The sequence below is a fragment of the Gigantopelta aegis genome, chromosome 4 (assembly GCF_016097555.1).
Source record: "Gigantopelta aegis isolate Gae_Host chromosome 4, Gae_host_genome, whole genome shotgun sequence".
In the NCBI taxonomy this organism is placed as follows: Eukaryota; Metazoa; Mollusca; class Gastropoda; order Neomphalida; family Peltospiridae; genus Gigantopelta; species Gigantopelta aegis.
This window is the reverse complement of record NC_054702.1, coordinates 56,836,934-56,856,961: the sequence shown is the minus strand read 5'-3', so window position 1 is coordinate 56,856,961 and position 20,028 is coordinate 56,836,934. Positions and strand designations below refer to the sequence as shown.

Below are 20,028 nucleotides of genomic sequence, written 5' to 3'. Positions count from 1 at the left end.
GGAAATTAAAGGGACATTCTTGAGTTTCCTGCATTGTACGATGTTTCCAACTTATAAAATATTTCTACGATTAAACTTACATATTAAATATATTTTCTTATTTTGAATATCAATGTCTGTATATTCAGTGTGTTTCTGGTCGTCTTAATATTTGTGAGAAGCCCAAATTGGATTTTGTCTTCACATAATTTCGTACGTACGAAAAAATAGTTTTTAGGAAATAAAATGAAATTTAACCTAGTACAAATATTAGAACGATCAAAAACACGTTTAATATACAGCCACTAATATTTTATGCAGGAAAATATATTTGATGTGTAATTACAATCGTTAAAAAGTCTCTGTTAGTCAATAACATCTTAAAAGTTGCAGCAAAATCAGGAATGTCCCTTTAATGGAAAAATGTAACTGGTTTCCTATTCAATACTATATGCCAGAATTTCCAAACGTTTGACATCCAGTAGCCGATGATTAAAAAATCAATGTGCTCTGTTAGTGGTATTGTTCAACAACAACAACAACAACAACAAAAAACACCATTTTTTTTAATCACGTAAGTCCATTTAGCTTTCGTGACTCTAGTTCTTGAAACAAATCCCAAAGACCTCGATTGTACGTGCAAACTAAAAAAACAAAAAACCATAGCTTGATAATGCCTCACGAAATAGTACCAAAATGGCTAATCTGGACATTCGGATGTTAGAAAATAGTATTCAGGCCATCTAATACCGTAATCCACAGCCCTCCCCACCCAAACAAGATTCAAGTTATCTAACAAAAATAAAGAAAGAAAAGAAAAGAAAAAGAAAAACCCAGAAGAAAAAACCTTTTACATAGTTCAATAATTCAAAATCCTATGTACGCCCATGAGTTTACTTTAGTCGGTCTGACTTAGATTACCAGCTGTCCTTCCCCCACAAAGCAAAACAAGAATACACATAGTTATAATACTTGAATGCCACAACAAAATACCTTTCAGTTACTACAGAGCTGTAAAATATAGTTACCTATGTCCACTGGACTAATAAAGTTCGCCCAGCAGACAGCGTTTCCACCGCCTCTCTATAGATGCTTGCCACCCCAAGTCCCTATACAGAACGAACTCTCAGCTTATATCCCCTATTTGGATTCTTGGCAGCTGGGTCCCATCTTTGGCAGTCCTGCCATTTGTGGACGAGTGGCGAAATAATGGCCACACTAATTCTCTAAAACTACCAACAATACATATACCATCTAACTAACAGGGGAACCTTCTTGGGTAATTACTCCATGCACTGGCTTTCGATCATTAAAGTGCTAATCCAGTTGTTTCAGACCCCAGTCAAAAGTTAATGTGCAGACGGCTGTCTCCGTCACAGGCCCCCACCCCATCAAACACACAAACAAACCGAAAAGCAGCAAGGACCCCCACCCCATCAAACACACAAACAAACCGAAATGCAGCAAGGACCCCACCCACCACACACACAAACACACCGAAAAGCAGCAAGGACCCCCACCACACCACACACACACCGAAATGCAGCAAGGACCCACCACATAACGCACACACCGAAAAGAAGCAAGGACCCCCCACACACACACACACCAATAAGCAGCAAGGACCCCCCACCACACCAAACACACCGAAAAGCAGCAAGGACCCACCCCATCACACACACAAACACACCGAAAAGCAGCAATGACCCCCAACCCATCACACACACAAACACACCAAAAAGCAGCAAGGACCCCCCCCCCCCCCACCACCACCACCACCACACCACACCACACCACACACACACACAAACACACCGAAAAGCAGCAAGGACACACACATATACTGAGAGAGAGAGAGAGAGAGAGAGAGAGAGAGAGAGAGAGAGAGAGAGAGAGAGAGAGAGAGAGAGAGAGAGAGAGAGAGAGAGAAATTCATTAATTGGAGAGAAGAAGAACGCGTGACAATAAAACATGATTTTGAGCACGTAGCACTATCATTAGCATAGTGAATACACCCTTCGAACGTTTTCAGCTTCAAGGAGTGAGTAGAAATCATCCATTGCAGACAAGGTTTCACGAACACCTGGTACAAAGCAAATGACATACGAACATAAATTACAGGATGAGAGACGGGACAAAATTATCTAACTGTGTTCACACTATAATGAGTATGCAGTTTGAGTGTCATATGCATCGTTTTAAAAATTCACCAGATGGTACACAAAACAGAAATAATAATAATAAAAAAATAAAAATAATGGTAAGCAGTATAAATTGACTGAGCTTCACTTTGTCTCTCATCTTCTGCTTGAAGACGTGCTGTCATGATGATGGTTGGCGGACAGTTTTTGAGTAAGTATCGTGTTACGCATGCGGACACATATTTTGTTTTAATTGTATGTCCAGTAATACTAGCGTTGGTAGTTCCAGAGCGATTGCTTTTGTTTTGTAACTGTCAGTGGGGCAGTAATTCAATTTAATTATTTCCAAGTACTTTGACTGTTATATTTTTATAATATACTTTATTATTACATAGTAATTGTATTCCTACAAATATAATACAAATTTTGTTTCTCCGTCTGGCCTGTACATTAATATTGTTATTATTATTAATTGTTGTTGTTATTGATGTTGCTTATGTTTCGTTTTTTTTTTGTTTTTTTTTGTTTGCTGACACCAGTTTGTTTGGTAATATGCAATAAATTGAATTCTAAAATACAATACTTGGATACAACGTATTTTCGACACACTCATAATTTTGTATACGCTCATATTATGCCCCCCTCCCCCTCGAAAAAAGGTACTTTTTCAGATGGACTACATATTTATTTGGATTCAGTAGACCTATATTAGAATCGAAAACGAAAATATGTTTTCAAACTATGTAGATACAAATGTGATGACAGGCATCGAAACAATAGGCGACCGCATAAAGGGACATTCCTGAGTTTGCTGCAATTTTAAAGATTTTATCGACTAACAGAGACTCTTTAACGGTTGTAATTACATATCAAATGTATTTTTTCTACAAAAAATATTAGTGGCTGTATATTAAACGTGTTTCTGATCGTACTTATATATGTACGTACGAAATTATTTGAAGACAAAATCCAGTTTGGGCTTCTTACAAATATCAAGACGATCAGAAACACATTGAATATACAGACACTGATATTCTAAACAAGAAACTATATTTAATATGTAAGTTTAATCGTAGAACTATTTTATTAGTCGGAAATATCTTACAAAGCAGCAAACTCAGAAATGTCCCTTTAACGAAATTTGGGTAGAATGATTTTACGATCTCGGGAATTAGATATTTAATAAAATGTATTTTAAATAGTTAAGAAGAAAAACAATAATATATGCCTAAATGTACACGTTAACATTAGATTTTGGAAGAATTTATATACCTACCATGTACAGGCACGGATCTAACATTTTAGAGGGGTGGGGGTGGGAGGTGGGGTTAATATCAATGCAATGGCGATCGATTGATTAATATCATTTTGGATCTGTGGGTGATAACAATATTGACGCCCTAAAGCTAAAATAAGAGAATTGATATTTTTAAAAAAATATATCACATAGCCCCCCCCCCCCCCCCCCCCCCCACACACACACACACTCACACATACCACCAGTTGAAAGGCAATTTAAATAGAAGAATGTAGGCCCAGCTCATAATTCTCGATGCTATTCGAAACTGTTTTAGTACAACAAGATTTGAATATAGACAATCTACATTGTTTTGTAACAATTATATATGTACATATTTTATGTATAATTATGTAACAATTACACTCTAAACCATAATTCTTATTACTGGTAATACAGCTTGAAGCTCACATATTTAATTTTCTTTTGTCCTTAAAATGCTCCATTTTCCGTAATGATGTAATTTCTACGTGACATAGATACCAAACACATGCAAACGTGTGACTGGTATAACCGCCAGTCGCAGACGTAAACTTAAGATGTTTTTTTTTTTTTTTAAACGAGCCCCTGAAATTTACCGTATGTATGTATTCGAATAGTTTTGAAAATGCATTACAGTTAATGAACTTTACCTCAAATAGAAGATTTGATATGAGCTTTGTGAACATATTATATGAAACGTATAGCTATGATTGGTCCGTTCACATCGCTATGAACTAAAGTTATCTGACGTCATAGGAACGGTTTAGGTATGTATGAAATGTGGATAGAGACTGATATATTTGGCCCTGTATTGGCAGGAAAACAATACACGAGAGAAAGGAGAGCTCATTTGATAGCATCTCAAGCACTTCGGCAATTAATCTTTTTGCAATTAATGATTTTCATGCAACAGAAATACAGAAACATTCACCAAAGACTGATTAAAATAAAATTTGTGTATGTCAACGATGTTTATTCTCATAGCTATTGTCCAAGGTGACAATTTCACGAGTTACTTCACAGAATGTAATATTAACCAGAATGCTGATTTCAAATTAGGAATAATGCTTTCAATGTTTACAAGGGCAGTGCTTGAGAATCACTAGGATCAGTGTCCGTACTCGTATTGGTACATGTTGCCATGGTTTTATAGATACATTTGTATGATCACATGAACTACTGTCGATGGTTCACTTCTATTATACAGATGCTAATCAGTTGCTACATGAAATCCTTCACGAATTTTTATGTTGTAATTTTATAGTTAAAGGGCCCACAGCACAAAATTCAATATAGTAGGATCAGGTACAATTATGCAGTTGAACGTGTCATTTTACACATACTATTTACTGCACACAAAGCCGGCCAGACAGCGAATACTTTGCTGATCATGAAGAATGACTTGCTACCCATACCAATACCCATTGCAACAAACTCGATATCCAAATGTACTTGATAAATTACTCGGGAAATCAGTCTTGATAGTGAATAGGCAGCAATTGGTTCAAACGTCAAAAAAATTAAGGAAATATAATGTTTGAGAAATATGCTAACATGCTCTGTTTGATCGCTACAAGTCTTGTTAAAAGGACAGATCCTAGTTTTTAAACACTGGGGCATAGTTTTCACTATTAGAGCTGTTTATGATCACTGAAATCAAACATCACTTATATTGTATTGCTTGGATTATCCATTTCCGCACAAGCGAAGTGTTTCTGGTCATCCTGGTGTTTGTAACACCACAAAATGCATTTTTCATATTTTTGAAAAACGCACGTGCGTCTGAGTAGTAACGGTTATGGGGTCGCAGTTTAGTCTATGTTTAAGGGTATTTCAACGTCACAGACTTGTTTCACTCTGTTGTATCCAAATTTGTTACAGGTTTGTAAATTAACTAAACTTAGTGTCCATTTTTGCGGGTTGAAACTAGGGTCCAGGTCAAAAATATATCTTAGTGTTTAAAAACTAGGGTCTGTCCCTTTAACCAAACTAAATGCACAACTTGGAGATATTACAAACCATTAAAAAAGGTGCTATTGCATCATATTGAACAGAAAGAAATGTTACATTAACTAATTAGTTCCTCTTCAAAACATACATTGAATGCAAAATGGGTGTGGGTGTGGGTGGTTTCACTTAGGAAGATACAGTGTAGAGTAGTAACACTGAGACGAATGTTGAACAACTAAAGACCAAACACTGGGAATCTGATACCAGAATAGTAGTTCATGCAATCCACTGTTCATAACTATCTGGACACTGTAGTTCTGTTAGTGTTTGCTTTTTTACATGTCAAATATCCATGTAACAATTCTACAATTTTTGGAAAACCATCCCCACAAATATAATATTGGAAACACATCTCTTAGTTCCAGAATGTTGAGTTTCGTTGCTTTTCATGCTCCGAGATGCAATGGTACTAAAACAACTTTATAAAATTGTGATTCCTGAGAAAAAACAGGAATGCTTTAGACAATTAGTTTGTAAAGTGGCCTCAGTGGTATCGTGGTTAAGTCATCGGACATACGGCTGATAGGTACTGGGTTCGCAGCCCGATACCGGCTCCCACCCAGAGCGAGTTTTAACGACAGTAGACAGGTTGAAAGGTCCAAAACGTTGTGTTCGCAGATGAGCCTGTTTGTTTCATGTGATTAGCATACAAAGACCGGCCTCGGTGGCGTCGTGGTTAGGCTATCGGTCTACAGGCTGGTAGGTACTGGGTTCGGATCCCTGTCGAGGGATGGGATTTTTAATCCAGATACCGACTCCAAACCCTGAATGAGTGCTCCGCAAGGCTCAATGGGTAGGTGTAAACCACTTGCACCGACCAGTGATCCATAACTGGTTCAACAAAGGCCATGGTTTGTGCTATCCTGCCTGTGAGAAGGGCAAATAAAAAATCCCTTGCTGCCTGTCGTAAAGGAGTAGCCTATGTGGCGACAGAGGGTTTCCTCTAAAAAAAACAGTGTCAGAATGACCATATGTTTGACGTCCAATAGCCGATGATAAGATAACAAATCAATGTGCTCTAGTGGCGTCGTTAAATAAAACAAACTTTACCTTTTTTATCATACAAAGCTAGTACCATTCTGGACCTTACATCACCATCTGCAGTAAATGGACTCTTACGAGTGAATAACCTAAGAATACCATCTGCTTTTGCTTCCAGATTGTGTTACAGTAGTAGGAAGGTTGCTGCTGTTATTACCTAAACCGTTCAGTAAATATTCACACATGATAACAGACTCCTAGCGTCATATTTGATGTAATAACAAAATAAAAATAAAGTAATGTATTATCAAACAGACTACGTTTTGGACAATACCTCCCCACCCCCCATTACAAATACTTACGATATAGCTGCCATCTTGAATCATACCACTCATATACATATTATGTTGAACTCATTTGTGTGGTATGCTGCGATATATTATTGCATTTATCGCAGCAAATAATACCCTGATAAGGCTTGGATGCCAAGTTTATAAAACAATAATGACAAACGACCGACATTTTGTTTTCCGACATTTTGTTTTTTAACATTTTGACCTTAAAACTAAATTTTCAGAATTTCACCATAGATTTTTATAAATTAAATGTATCCACATAGATGTTAATGCCAAAACAAATCCTATAAACATCGTTGGGATATTAGTTACATACTTTTTATTATGCAATATTTCGCCATTTAATTTTCGGCTATTTTGAACCATAAAACGTAATTAGGCCTACTCAGATGCCCAACATATATTTTTCTTTATTCAGCATCCCCAAATGAGGTTAAAAATCTATGTTGTACCAAATCCCCAAATAAAATGCACATACATGTCACACTTATGGGACCATGGGACCTGACTAGCTAAAGTTATTTTCAAAAACAAGGTCGCATGAACGCCAAAACGTAGAAATTTCTTTTTTAATAATCACTACTTTTAATATTCAATTAGGCGTGTGTGGGTGTGGGTGCGTGTGTGGGTGTGTGTGTGTGGGGGGGGGGGGGGGGGGGGAGGGGTCAAACACTCCTATTCCAGGCTCCCGACCCCTCTTTGTTTTCACAATCTAAACACCCCTCAGCACATTCCTGTATGTGAGCCTGCCCACATACACACACACACACACATGCACATACACACATACACACATACTCACACACATACTCACACACACTCACATACACATACACACACACAGACACACACACACACACACACACACACACACAGACACACACACACACACACACACACACACACACACACACACACACACACACACACACTAGAACACCCCTGCTGTGCACCATACAGATTTGACTAAAACAAGCTTTGATTTCTGTTGACGGCACTTTACCAAAAGTTTACAACGAGGACGTACAGATGGCCTCGGACCACAATTAATCACACTGTTTTCTCATATAGCCCCGGTGGCTGTAGCAGTTTCATTTCTAATGTCTTTTTTTTTAAATTAGGCGTTAAATTATCAAACCAAAATACCCCTATAGCCAAATTCCAATCTCCTATATGGTCCATAAGCTAAAAGATGGGCAATTGATATTTTGACATTGGGGCCATTATTAAATTCAAGAGAATCTGACAAAGAACCGTCTCAATCGCAGCAGTTTGACCCATCAAAGTCACAGACTTATCAGAGAGCATGAGGTCAATCGTCTAACAGAGACGCTTTCATTTAGTCCAGCAGGTCTCCCACAGTCGTGGAATTTTGAACAAGCTAATCTACATATCAGAATATCTGTCCCACAAGTAACCTCAGGAGACTCCCAAGGTGACATGGTCAAACGCTTTTTGACTATAGCTATGCTCAATGAGCAGTACCCATAAGAATCCTGAATCCATGCATCAACAAATGCTGTGACCAATGGAGATGCAGGCGTGTTTGTTAAGTTCCCCTCAGGAAACATCTCCAAAGCGGACATCCCAACCTGCACTTACAGTTCCAACTATAATGCAGAAGTCCAAGCTCTAATGCAGGCCGCTGCCATGATTAAGGAGTCCAAAGAAGAATGTTAACAAGTCGTCTTTCTGTCAGATGCTCGTTCAGTCCTCCGAGTTCTGCAAGCGTTAGAAGGGGACAAAACTTACTCATCTAACAGAAGGCATCCAAGAACTTGCAAAGGAAAGACGAGTGGCCCTACAATGGATTCCAGCCCACTGATGGATCCCAGGAAATGAGAAAGAAGACAGGCTAGCCAAGCTAGGAGCAAAACAAATGCAACCAAACAACAGAGTTAGTTTATCCGAAAAGAAAACCCATATCAGGTCATACAATAAGCCTAGGACAGTGAGAGATGATGATCACCTTCTCAACCGAGTTAATCAAGTAACTCTGTTACGACTCCGTACAGGTCACGCCAGACTAAATGCTCGCATGTTCAAACTGTTCAAGCTAGCACCTTCATGAACTTGCAGCTGTAGACTCGAAGACCATACAACGGAGCACATCCTACACCAGTGTCCAACCTATTTAGGTTTAAGACAATCTGAGTGGCCTATTGAAACAACCATACAAACCAAATTATGTGGTGACAGAGGAGAACTGAAAAAGACAGCTCATTTAATTTTACAGACTGGACTACTGGTGTAGCTTGTGAAAGAAAAGAAATTTCAAGATGGCGGCCAACCAGCCTGTCAGACTTCTTGAATCCTTCAATTTGTGAAACTACATGTAGCAAACAAAAATACCCCTATATTCCAAATTCCAATCAGCTATGTAGTTCAGAAGTCGAAATATGAGCAATTGATATTTTGTCATGGTGGCCATCTTTAAATTCAAAATGGCTTCTAACCAACCTGTCAGACTTAATGTACTCATCATTTTTTTTTTTAATTAGTAGACCAAAATACCCCTATATACAAAATATCACACTTTCTGCCAGAAATGAACATCTTTATCCATATCTGCCCATATCTAGTAGGGCTTCGTTGCTTAATAAGCGCAATGAAGCCCTAATTATTAATTACAAAAAATAATAACCAAATACCTTTCCTCCCAACCCCCATCAAAACACACACGAGCGCATATACACGAACATGCACGTACAAAAGGATGCACATGTCTTAAAACAGTTATTAGGACTATAATTGATGTATAACGCTAGCATCTTTAACAGTGTTGCTCATTCCAGATGCACGTGGCTTTAGAGGCCAGCCTACGGTGCTTCTTATGGCGGTTGCCTTAGTGATATGTTTGACGAAAATACCACACATCTCAGGGTAAGTTTTACTTTAATAATTCGTTAAATTCTGGGCCGTACCTAAACTAAAAACCCCCAGAAAGGAAATGACGGATATATTATTATTAAGGACGACACAGATACTGAGACATAAAACCCACAACGGGGCGGGACGTAGCCCAGTGGTAAAGCGTTCGCTTGATGCGCGATCGGTCTGGGATCGATCCCCGTTGGTGGGCCCATTGGGCTATTTGTCGCTCCAGCGAGTGCACCACGACTGGTATGTGCTATCCTGTCTGTCGGATGGTGCATATAAAAGATCCCTTGCTGCTAATCGAAAAAGAGTAGCCCATGAAATGGCGACAGCGGGTTTTCCCTCTCAATATCTGTGTAGTGCGACGCCATATAACCGTAAAATAAAATGTGTTGAGTGCGTCGTTAAATAAAACATTTTCTTCCTTCTAACTGCGCACCAGGTGAGCGCTTTGCCACTGGTTTACGTTCCGATCCCAACCTAGACCTAACATACAAACAAATTACAGTTTGTTCAAATATTTAACGAAACCACAATATCACATTGGTTAAAAATAAAGTTTGCTTTATTTAATGACACCACCAGAGTACATTGATTTATTAATCATCGGCTATTGCATGTCAAACATTTGATAAATGTGTCATATAGTTTTAGAGGAAACCCGCTACATTTTTCCATTAGTAGCTAGGGATCTTTTATATGAACCATTACAGACAGGACAGAAAATACCACGGCCTTTGATATACCAGTCGTTGTGCACTGGCCGTAGCGAGATTCCTTGCCTCCACGTCATTTCTCTGTCTGACTATGTTGACTTGTTTTTTTCGTGACTCGTATGACGGCTATTCTGCAGAACACCACAGTTGTTCGCGTTTAGTCTCTACATGTCCGAGCCTGAAAAAAACTCGTATGACGGCCATTCTGCAGAACGCCACAGTTGTTCGCGTTTAGTCTCTACATGTCCGAGCCTGAAAAAAACTCGTATGACGGCCATTCTGCAGAACGCCACAGTTGTTCGCGTTTAGTCTCTACATGTCCTAGCCTGTCCTAGCAGCACTGGAAGATTGACCGCCCCACTCTAAGAAGAAATAGGAAGCGGTGTCGGCCCCTACTACTCTTTTCTAGATTTTACCTTGTTTTATTGTGATACCATCTTGTATCCTCCGGAGTCGGGCCCGTCCGCACCACTATACCAACCCATGACGACTGGACTATACCCTAGTCTGATTCTCTCTCTCGTTCAGACGGATCCGGCTTCTCAAGATCTGTATTTCAGCACAGCACTACACCTTCAACGTCTATTGACTGTCAATCTGGGGGTTTTCTTGACGCGATGCAACCCATCTCGTCCCTACAAGCTGTGCACCCTAACGGCCTGAACGAGGCCACTCACGTGGACATATAGATCGGACTTTAAACTTTTAGACCTTCGTTCAAAAGTTTATGTCGAAATTACTTCTTTTTTCTTTTTTTAAATATTATTAAATAGTCCGATCCTCTCTTCTTTCTCTTATTTATTTTTGGACTGTCCTTCTAAAATGCTCCGAATTATATAAATATTCGACCGAGAAGTCAATTCTTTTTAACTTTTTTTTCTTCTTTTTTTAAAAAATTCGATTAAATTTTTTACTAATTGCTATTTTCAAAATTCTGCCCATTTTCAACTCTAAACCCCCCATCCCGAATCAGGCCACCGATCTTATCTAATTTTTTTTTGACCACCCGATCTAATCTAGCGACCAAATGTAATGAGTAGAATTTTCTTTATTAATTATATTAATTAGAGATGCGCATCAAAATTTTAAAGGCTCACTATTTAATTTTTGGATGTAAATTTCAAAATTGTCCGCTTAATTTTTTTTCTGTCACAGGACAAATCCCTGGCTATCGAGAGACAGGCCCCGGGACGGACATGCTTTAAACTCTAGTGGTATATGAGCATGTAAACATTATTCGCACTCGCACTCAAATCACTGGCATGATTTTGTAAGTAAGGTTTTGATTGGTCGAATGAAAGGTCAACTGGACATGAGCTCCAACGGGCTGCTGTTAAATCCACATGTAATAGTAAATAACCAATGGAGCTAATTTTAATTTGATTGGCTGGCACTATAATTTGCGATATCTCCGCAGGAGATCTCGCTTCTTATAATCTTGATTTGTCAAATTTTAATCACAAGACAATGTTTTGTTACGTCACTGTTACGTCACTCGGCAAGCCTCGGATTTCATTCTTTTATCGACTCGTGCTGATAAATTATGATATCACAAGACACGAGGGGAGTATCCTCTCTCTCTCTATATATATACATATATATATTTTTATTTTTTGGGGGGGATGGGGGGAGGGGGGCATTTTGTGAATGGGATTTTTGGGCTCTCTCTCTCTCTCTCTCTCTCTCTCTCTCTCTCTCTCTCTCTCTCTCTCTCTCTCTCTCTCTCTCTCTCTCTCTCTCTCTCTCAGCCATATGTAACATACCAACCACATTATGGGAAATAAATATTAATAATATAACTCCTAACCAGCTAACTGGAAGTGGAATCTATCAAGGCTCATTTTTGACAGAACAGCCCTAGTTTTGCACAAAACTTGTAGAACTCTTTTTACAGGTACCCCATTGGCCTACTTATTTCAACAACAAGGGTACTTTACACAGTGGTACTGGATGACATAAAATTGCATACATTTATTACCCAGATAATACTTCACATTCTTTCTTTCAGTCCTTTTTTTTCGAACAAAAAACACTGACACATTTTTTACCAGTGGCATGACTAGTTAATAGTTAAAGGCATATTGTTACAGACGGCTGACCTATTTAATGGTCTAACAATGTATTACCTGTACTTTATTCAACCATCTTCATAACCACCATACTCCATTTATTAATGACATTTTGTAAAAATAATTGAATTATGGCAATGTTCCATAATTCAAGAACTTAAATTGCCGAGAGGGATGACATGGATTTCACTCCATCATGGTTTAGTTAAGGTTATGCGATAGCTAGATTTGGTTTCCAACAATTAATGCAACTTTTATTTATTATCCATTTTTAGAGAAATAAGGTCCTTAAATCTGTGACAGTATGCCTTTAATATTAATACTTAATAACTTCTCTATTAAAAGTATTAAGTGTACTTCGAACTTTGATCCAGTCGAATCCCAATTGGTATAGTGCTACTGTATACAGTGTCTTTGTTTTTCTTTTCTTTTCTTTTCTTTTGTTACTGTACATTAGTTTTAGGCTAGATTCCACCATGGTACTATTTGTTCATTTACACTCGCACACCAAACAGCCATGAAGTGAAGACTGTGCTGAGTTGGCTTGTTGGTTAGTTGACTATTGGCGTAGCCAGGATTTTATATGGGGGTGGGTGGGGCACCCACATTTTGGGGGTGAGGGGCCTCACATGTCTAAGTATCGCGTTATGGAAAGAAAGAAGTGTTTTATTTAACGACGCACTCAACACATTTTATTTACGGTTATATGGCGTCAGACATATGGTTAAGGACCACACAGATTTTGAGAGGAAACCCGCTGTCGCCACTACATGGACTACTCTTCCAATTGGCAGCAAGGGATATTTTATTTGCGCTTCCCACAGGCAGGATAGCACAAACCATGGCCTTTGTTGAACCAGTTATGGATCACTGGTCGGTGCAAGTGGTTTACACCTACCCATTGAGCCTTGCGGAGCACTCACTCAGGGTTTGGAGTCGGTATCTGGATTAAAAATCCCATGCCTCGACTGGGATCCAAACCCAGTACCTACCAGCCTGCCACGACGCCACCGAGGCCGGTCCCACGTTTTGGAGTGACAGAGAAATATAAAAGATGATGGTGGAAAAACCCCACCCCAACTAGGTGATTAACGCCAGTGATGCTGATAAACTTGGCTTGTGCATGCACATGCATTCGAGGTTAATCTTGATGAGGCGTTTTTGTATGGATTTTAACGGAGGGTGCGGGGGGTGGGGTGGGGGGTCCGGACTGTAGCGATCGAAGTATATGGGTGGGGGAGGATCGAGTTATGCTCCCTCGAAAAATATATTGAAAAAAAAAATGAAGATAAAAAAATTTCTTCGGGGGAAGGGGTCGTTACCTGGTCCCACCACCCCACCCGCACATGCCCTACTGACATTCCGTTCCTCTCGAATGATTCGAGTTAACTATTAGTAGTCATTTATGACAATCAACAACACGGCCCGTTGTTTTTACGCCTACTTATAAGAAACGCTTTGTATGATCAAGACTTTGCTGCAGCTGAAGTCTAAACTAAAAGATAATTCAATCACGGTTTATTTCGTTCTAGGCTACCTATGAAAATTGTCAAATTATTGTTTACAAAATTAATATCTATCACTATGTTAAATAAATGTATAAATTGACGAATATTTTCAATGTTAAAAATATTAATCTTTCTTACAAATTAATTTTAATGAAATCTCTCTTATCGCTTGCTATCGCTTTGCGTGATAATCTCGCTGAAAATGACATCTGACCTTGTCACGTGATATCACAAACACGCATGATCCTCTATCTGGGATATAGAGATTAATACATGAGTGACCGTTAGATACCATTTATCTCACAACGAGTTGTTTTAAAATGTATCTAACGAGCGAAAGCGAGTTTGATACGTTTTTAAACAACGAGTTGTGAGATAAATGGTATCTAACGGACACGAATGTATTATTCTGTTTCTTACATATCCGCAAATACCAGGTTTTAACATCTTTTTGGACAAAGTTGTTTACAGCCGTTGCATTTGTAGCGAACTTACACGTCACAGACACATGATTGTCAGGTTAACTATACGTCACAATGTAATCTATTTCAACCGTGTTGCTTTTCACTGGCTGCTTGGCACTGGTGACCTGGTCATCACCTAGGAGCAGCCAGTCGTATGCCATGAAATTGTTAATACACATTCGTGTGTTAACAACCCATGTGTTATCAAAAATAATGCATGGTGTTCTCACCAACGGGTGTGTAAGAAAAATTGGCTTTCGGCATTTACAAGTTTATTGTCATCAATAAAAACCGCTATTGTTTTGGAATAAAGGCAAGTTTTGTTAAGATTCTTCAAAATTACACCTATTGAACGTAGTTGCAGCCATTTTAAGTATTAAAATATGAAATATCGATCTGAAGATCGTACAATTAGTAGACAGCTGAGTTCTACTCGTGAAAACAGTATGAAGTGTTTCAATAATATTTTGTAAGCCTTCATTACGAGATTAGGCCTAAAACAATAAATAATAATAGTAATAATAATAATAATAATAATAATAATAATAATAAATACTATTGTGTATTTCTGGAATCGTAGCAAACAAGTCGGTTGTTTTGTTTTGTCCATTTGCTCATGATTTACAAAAACCCACCCTAAAATGTTTAAATAAAAATAAATTATTTTTCTTTTTTCTCTTTTCTTTTAAAGAACTTTGTGGGGCTACCAATTTTTACTAAGGGCTACTAGATTTTATAACCTGGTAGCCCGGTGGGCTACCACTGAAAAAACTTAAGGTCAAGGCCTGGAATCGTAAACAATGTTTGGTTTTCTGTGACAGGACTACTGAGTCGTTTATGGAGACATGGCACACACAGTGTGGTACCACATGTGGCGTCACTCAGATGAATTATAGAGTGAATTCGGCATGTGCAGCGGACCCTTACAACAAATTCCCCGAATATCGTAAAGCGATGTAAGTACATGTAGCATAGCTTAGGTCTCACTACACAGTTCACTTCCGGGTGAGAGTTCCTTCATCACGGTCCACTAAAGTTTCTAATTGTGACATATGTTGTGGTTCCCATATTCACTTCTAGGGATTGGGGAAGAATTAAAACAATTTGTATGTTTAATGGTAAACCTTCTGGCTGTATTTTGCCCATGTTATTTTGTAATATTGTGCATTGACGTTTTGAGACATGGGTGTATATCGCAAGAGACAGCCCGAGTGAATCGGTTAAGGAACCAGCTGTTCGGACGGGTACTATAGCCAGATGCGGTCATATAGCAAAAAACTGAGACCGAAGTGTTCTCAATTTTAGAGTGAAATAAATGCTTATATAATGTATGTTCCAAATGGTGTATGTTGTTAGTGCCAACGAGAACCTGTTCTGTTGGTAATCTTCATTTGAAGTTAGGCATTAAGAAGTAAATTTTTAAGCTTAGTGATAGCCAAGGAGTTAGACAAAAGTGTGGGGGTGGGGGCGATCATTTTGGGTAATTTTCAAGGAGTTAGACAAAAATGTGGGGGTGGGGGCGATCATTTTGGGTAATTTTCAAGGAGTTAGACAAAAGTGTGAGTGTGGGGGCGATCATTTGGGGTAATTTTCAAGGAGTTAAACAAAAGTGTGTGGGTGGGGGCGACCATTTGGGGTAATTTTCAAGGAGTTAGATAAAAGTGTGGGGGGGGGGGGGGGGGGGGCGATCATTTTGGGTAATTTTCAAACAAGCTGATTTGGTGAAAAATGTAATAGCTAAACCTTTATTCAAATGAGGGTTGTTGTAAGATTTGATTAGCGAAGTATCCATAAATATATGTGTGACATCCGCCATCTCTCGCTTGGGAGTGGTTTGTATGGGTGTGAACATTGTCAAAAATGCTCCCAAAATCATTTAGTCTGGACACATTATGATAAAAATTACATAAACATTTAACAAAAATATTTAAAATAAGTTCTCTTTATAATTATTACCCTTTTTGTAATTTCATTTTGGATTTTTGGATTTTACAAACATGGATGATGATGAGATGAATGGTGAAGCCGCAGTATTTCCATTTCGGTATAGGACTTCTTGACAGGTCCGTACTCCTCGCTTGCTGTCAGTTGAGCTATCTCGGTATCACCCGAGCCCAGGATACATGGAACCTGCAGTGCATGCCGGGTAATCATCCCCCATGTGGGGTCATACACTCGGGAGACACACCCATAATCGCACCCGTGATGTGGGTGAAACTCGGTGTATGTGGCAACCACTACACCACCGAGGCCGGCTCAGGATGCATAAATCTTAGCTGAAGATTCACAAATAACTGTGGTCTTGTGGTTTATTTATTTATTGTTTTATTTATTATTATTATTATTATTATTGTTATTATTATTATTAGTTAATTATTATTATCTAATTATTATTTTTATTATTGTTATTATTATTATTATTATTATTATTATTATATTAGGGGCGGGATTTAGCCCAGTCGGTTGAGTGTTCGCCTGAGATGCTTGTGTCTAAGGATCAGAACCACCTTGGTGGATCCATTCAACTGATTTTTTTTCTTATTCCAACCAGTGCACCACAACTGGTCAAAAGGCCGCTATATGTGCTTTATTGTTTGTGGGAAAGTGCATATAAAAAATCCCTTACTACTAATGGAAAAATGTAGCGGGTTTCCTCTCTAAGACTGTGACAGTTACCACATGTTTGACATCCAATAGCTGATGATTGATTAATCAATGTGCTCCAGTCACTAAATGGTGTTGTTGACAAAACAAACGTTAACTTTTTATTATTATATTATTAGTAATGCTGTTGTTCTTATTAAAGGGACATTCCTGAGTTTGTTGCAATGTAAGAGTTTTTCGACTAATAAAATAGTTCTACGATAAAATTTACATATTAAATATATTTTCTGGTTTACAATATCAGTGTCTTTATATTCAATGTGTTTCTGGTCGTCTTAATATTTGTAAGAAGCCCAAACTGGATTTTGCTTTAAATAATTCCATACATACGAACAAATTATTTAAAAAAAAAAAATTAAATTTAACCTAGTACAAATATTAGAACGATCAGAAACACATTTAATATACAGCCACTAATATTTTATGCATAAAAATATATTTCATATGTAAGTACAATCGTTAAAAAGTCTTTGTTAGTCGATAACATCTTAAAAAGTGCGGTAAACTCAGGAATGTCCCTTTAATTTGTTTTTGATCATTTATTTTTGTTAATTATTATTATTTATTATTATTATTATTATGCTAAGTTTCATTTTGAGTTCTCTCTTTCTTTCTTTCTTTCTTTCTTTCTTTCTTTCTTTTCTTTTTTAGGGGAGGGGTGGCTTTTTTGTGTGGGGTTTTTGAGTTTTTTTTTTTTTTTAAATTAATTTATTTATTTTATCCCACTTATCCCACTTCCCCTCTATTTTCTCTTCTTTGAATTTTGTTATTTCTTGCCGATTTGGCAGCTCCTCCTATATTTTAACTTCTTTTTCTGACCACCTGCACATCCTAATCCTTGTCTCTCTAAACGCGACGACTGCTTATCTCTTATGTCCGCCCGTGCCTTGAACTCTGTCTTATTTCTTCCCAATCTCAACGTCTTTCGATGTCCATCTCCACATCCCAGTGTTTTGTCTCTCCAATCACGACAGATGCTTGTCTTTTGATGCCAAAAACCTGCCATTTAACTGTGAGCTTAGTCTGACCATTTCAGAGAATGTTCAATGACATAATTATTAAAGTCGATTTTTGTATTATTATTTCAGCTCCGGCAAGAAACCCATTTCTGTTTCTTGCCAGAGACACGTCAGCCTCGTTTCTGAAGAGCTACAAACTGAAACGTCAGGCTCATTCGATTATTAGACGAAGCATCGTGGACGAGTGCTGTTACCATAAGTGCAATTGGGAGGAAGCTGGTGAATACTGCAAGTATCACATTCGAAATGAAAGCCATCGTAGCGTAGAATGCACTGATTGACATCACTGTAAAAACTCAGCATGTCCCAGCTGTCCAACAGATGCCAGGAGATGCCATACGTGCCAGGAGATGCCATATAACATGACAGTTTTTACTGCCATATAAAGTAAAGATATTAAACGCTACTTTTGTTATATTTGTTGTTATTTAACGACACCCCTACAGGGGGACATTAATTAATAAATCATCGGCTGTTGGATTTCAAACATTTGGTCATTCTGACACGTACGTAGTCTTGAGAGGAAACCTGTTACATTTTTCCATTAGCAGGGAAGGGTCTTTTATATGCATTTTCCAACCTACAGGACAGCACATACAACGGCCTTTGATATACCAGTCGTGAGATTCTGGTTGAACCATTTAAAGGCATGTAGACATTTTTAAACTGCATGTCCGTGTTCAAACGAGTGAGATTTCCGCTCGGTCGTAGTCCGTTGGTTTGAAATGCGATGTGTCTTAGGATCAATCCTCTCGGTGGAGCTGTTAAGTTTTCCCATTCCAACCAGTGCTTCATAAATGGCATATATATGGAAATAGTATGAACTACGCTATGTAAATATTAGATACTTTGTATGTACATGTGTGTGTGCGTGTGTGCGTGCGTGCATGCATGAATGTATAATGTATGTATGTATATGTGTAGGCAAGTTCATGTAGTTAGGTAGTTAGGTTGTATTGACATTGACAGTAACTTCGCAGATAACAAGGGCACACTCAGACGTGTTTATCTATACATCCTTTTATACGGGTAAAACCCCAGTCTCACATCCCGAATGGGCCCGATTTAAGAATCCTTGGTGATTCTTGGATATACGTACTGAGACCGTATGGTGTTACTGGCCTTTCGTCAGTATTCTTGAATGTTCTGGATCGACTCCCGAATTTTTTGAACATGTTCAAAACTGTCGGGATTAATCGTGAATAAAGTTGAAATCGTGACTCAATCTTACGAATTCTTGAGGGCATCGTGCGTAACCGTAGTATGTTCGTAGAAGCATTCGGGATATTCGTGGTTAAACGTGGGGTATTCATACGACTATTGAAGGGTCTTTCTCTACCTCTGACTCTTTCTCTGCCTCTGGTTCTCCACGGGTACGCTGGCTCTTCCCTCGTCCCTTGCGGCCGGTTGCCGACGTCCTAAAGAGCGGCATGGTGATGTTCCCTGCATGTAGGCAGAACGTCGAAAGAGATCTGGCTTGTTCGGCAGCCTTCATATATGGCGTCTTGCGGCAGTCGTACTGGTTCTTGAGGCAGTTGTACTGATTCGTGTAGCAGGCCTCAGATTACAGTTATCTTTCCATTTGGTTGTTCGCAAATTTGTCCGCGCAAGTAGTCTGCTGTTTGGCTGTGATTATTTCATGGCAGACAGCTACGAAATGCCAACTATTTGACTGAAGTGACAGGGGAGAAAAGAAAGAAATGTTTTATTTAACGACGCATTCAACACATTTTATTGACGGATATATGGCGTCAGACATATGGTCAAGGACCACACAGATTTTGAGAGGAAACCCGCTGTCGCCATTACATGGGCTACTCTTCCGATTGGCAGCAAGGGATCTTTTATTTGCGCTTCCCACAGGCAGGATAGCACAAACCATGGCCTTTGTTGAACCAGTTATGGATCACTGGTCGGTGCAAGTGGTTTACACCTACCCATTGAGCCTTGCGGAGCACTCACTCA

The 20,028-nt window shown here is 38.6% G+C and overlaps 1 protein-coding gene across 1 annotated transcript; it reads left to right on the top strand.

Annotated features, from left to right (window-relative positions):
- Positions 1 to 2,257: 2,257 nt before the first annotated feature.
- On the top strand, positions 2,258 to 18,469 carry LOC121370797. The gene is made up of 4 exons (XM_041496271.1): positions 2,258 to 2,331; positions 9,542 to 9,629; positions 15,202 to 15,336; positions 18,133 to 18,469. Exons 1-4 carry the CDS (start codon positions 2,304 to 2,306, stop codon positions 18,227 to 18,229), a joined length of 348 nt encoding a protein of 115 aa, XP_041352205.1. The 5' UTR covers positions 2,258 to 2,303; the 3' UTR covers positions 18,230 to 18,469.
- The last annotated feature ends 1,559 nt before the right edge of the window (positions 18,470 to 20,028 follow it).

What these genes read in the sequence shown, in the direction of transcription:
- LOC121370797 (XM_041496271.1), top strand. Translation starts at nt 2,304, where the DNA reads ATGATGATGGTTGGCGGACAGTTTTTGA. An exon ending in GGTTGGCGGACAGTTTTTGA is followed by an intron (nt 2,332 to 9,541) that starts GTAAGTATCGTG and finishes TGCTCATTCCAG; the next exon opens with ATGCACGTGGCTTTAGAGGC. An exon ending in AAAATACCACACATCTCAGG is followed by an intron (nt 9,630 to 15,201) that starts GTAAGTTTTACT and finishes TTTCTGTGACAG; the next exon opens with GACTACTGAGTCGTTTATGG.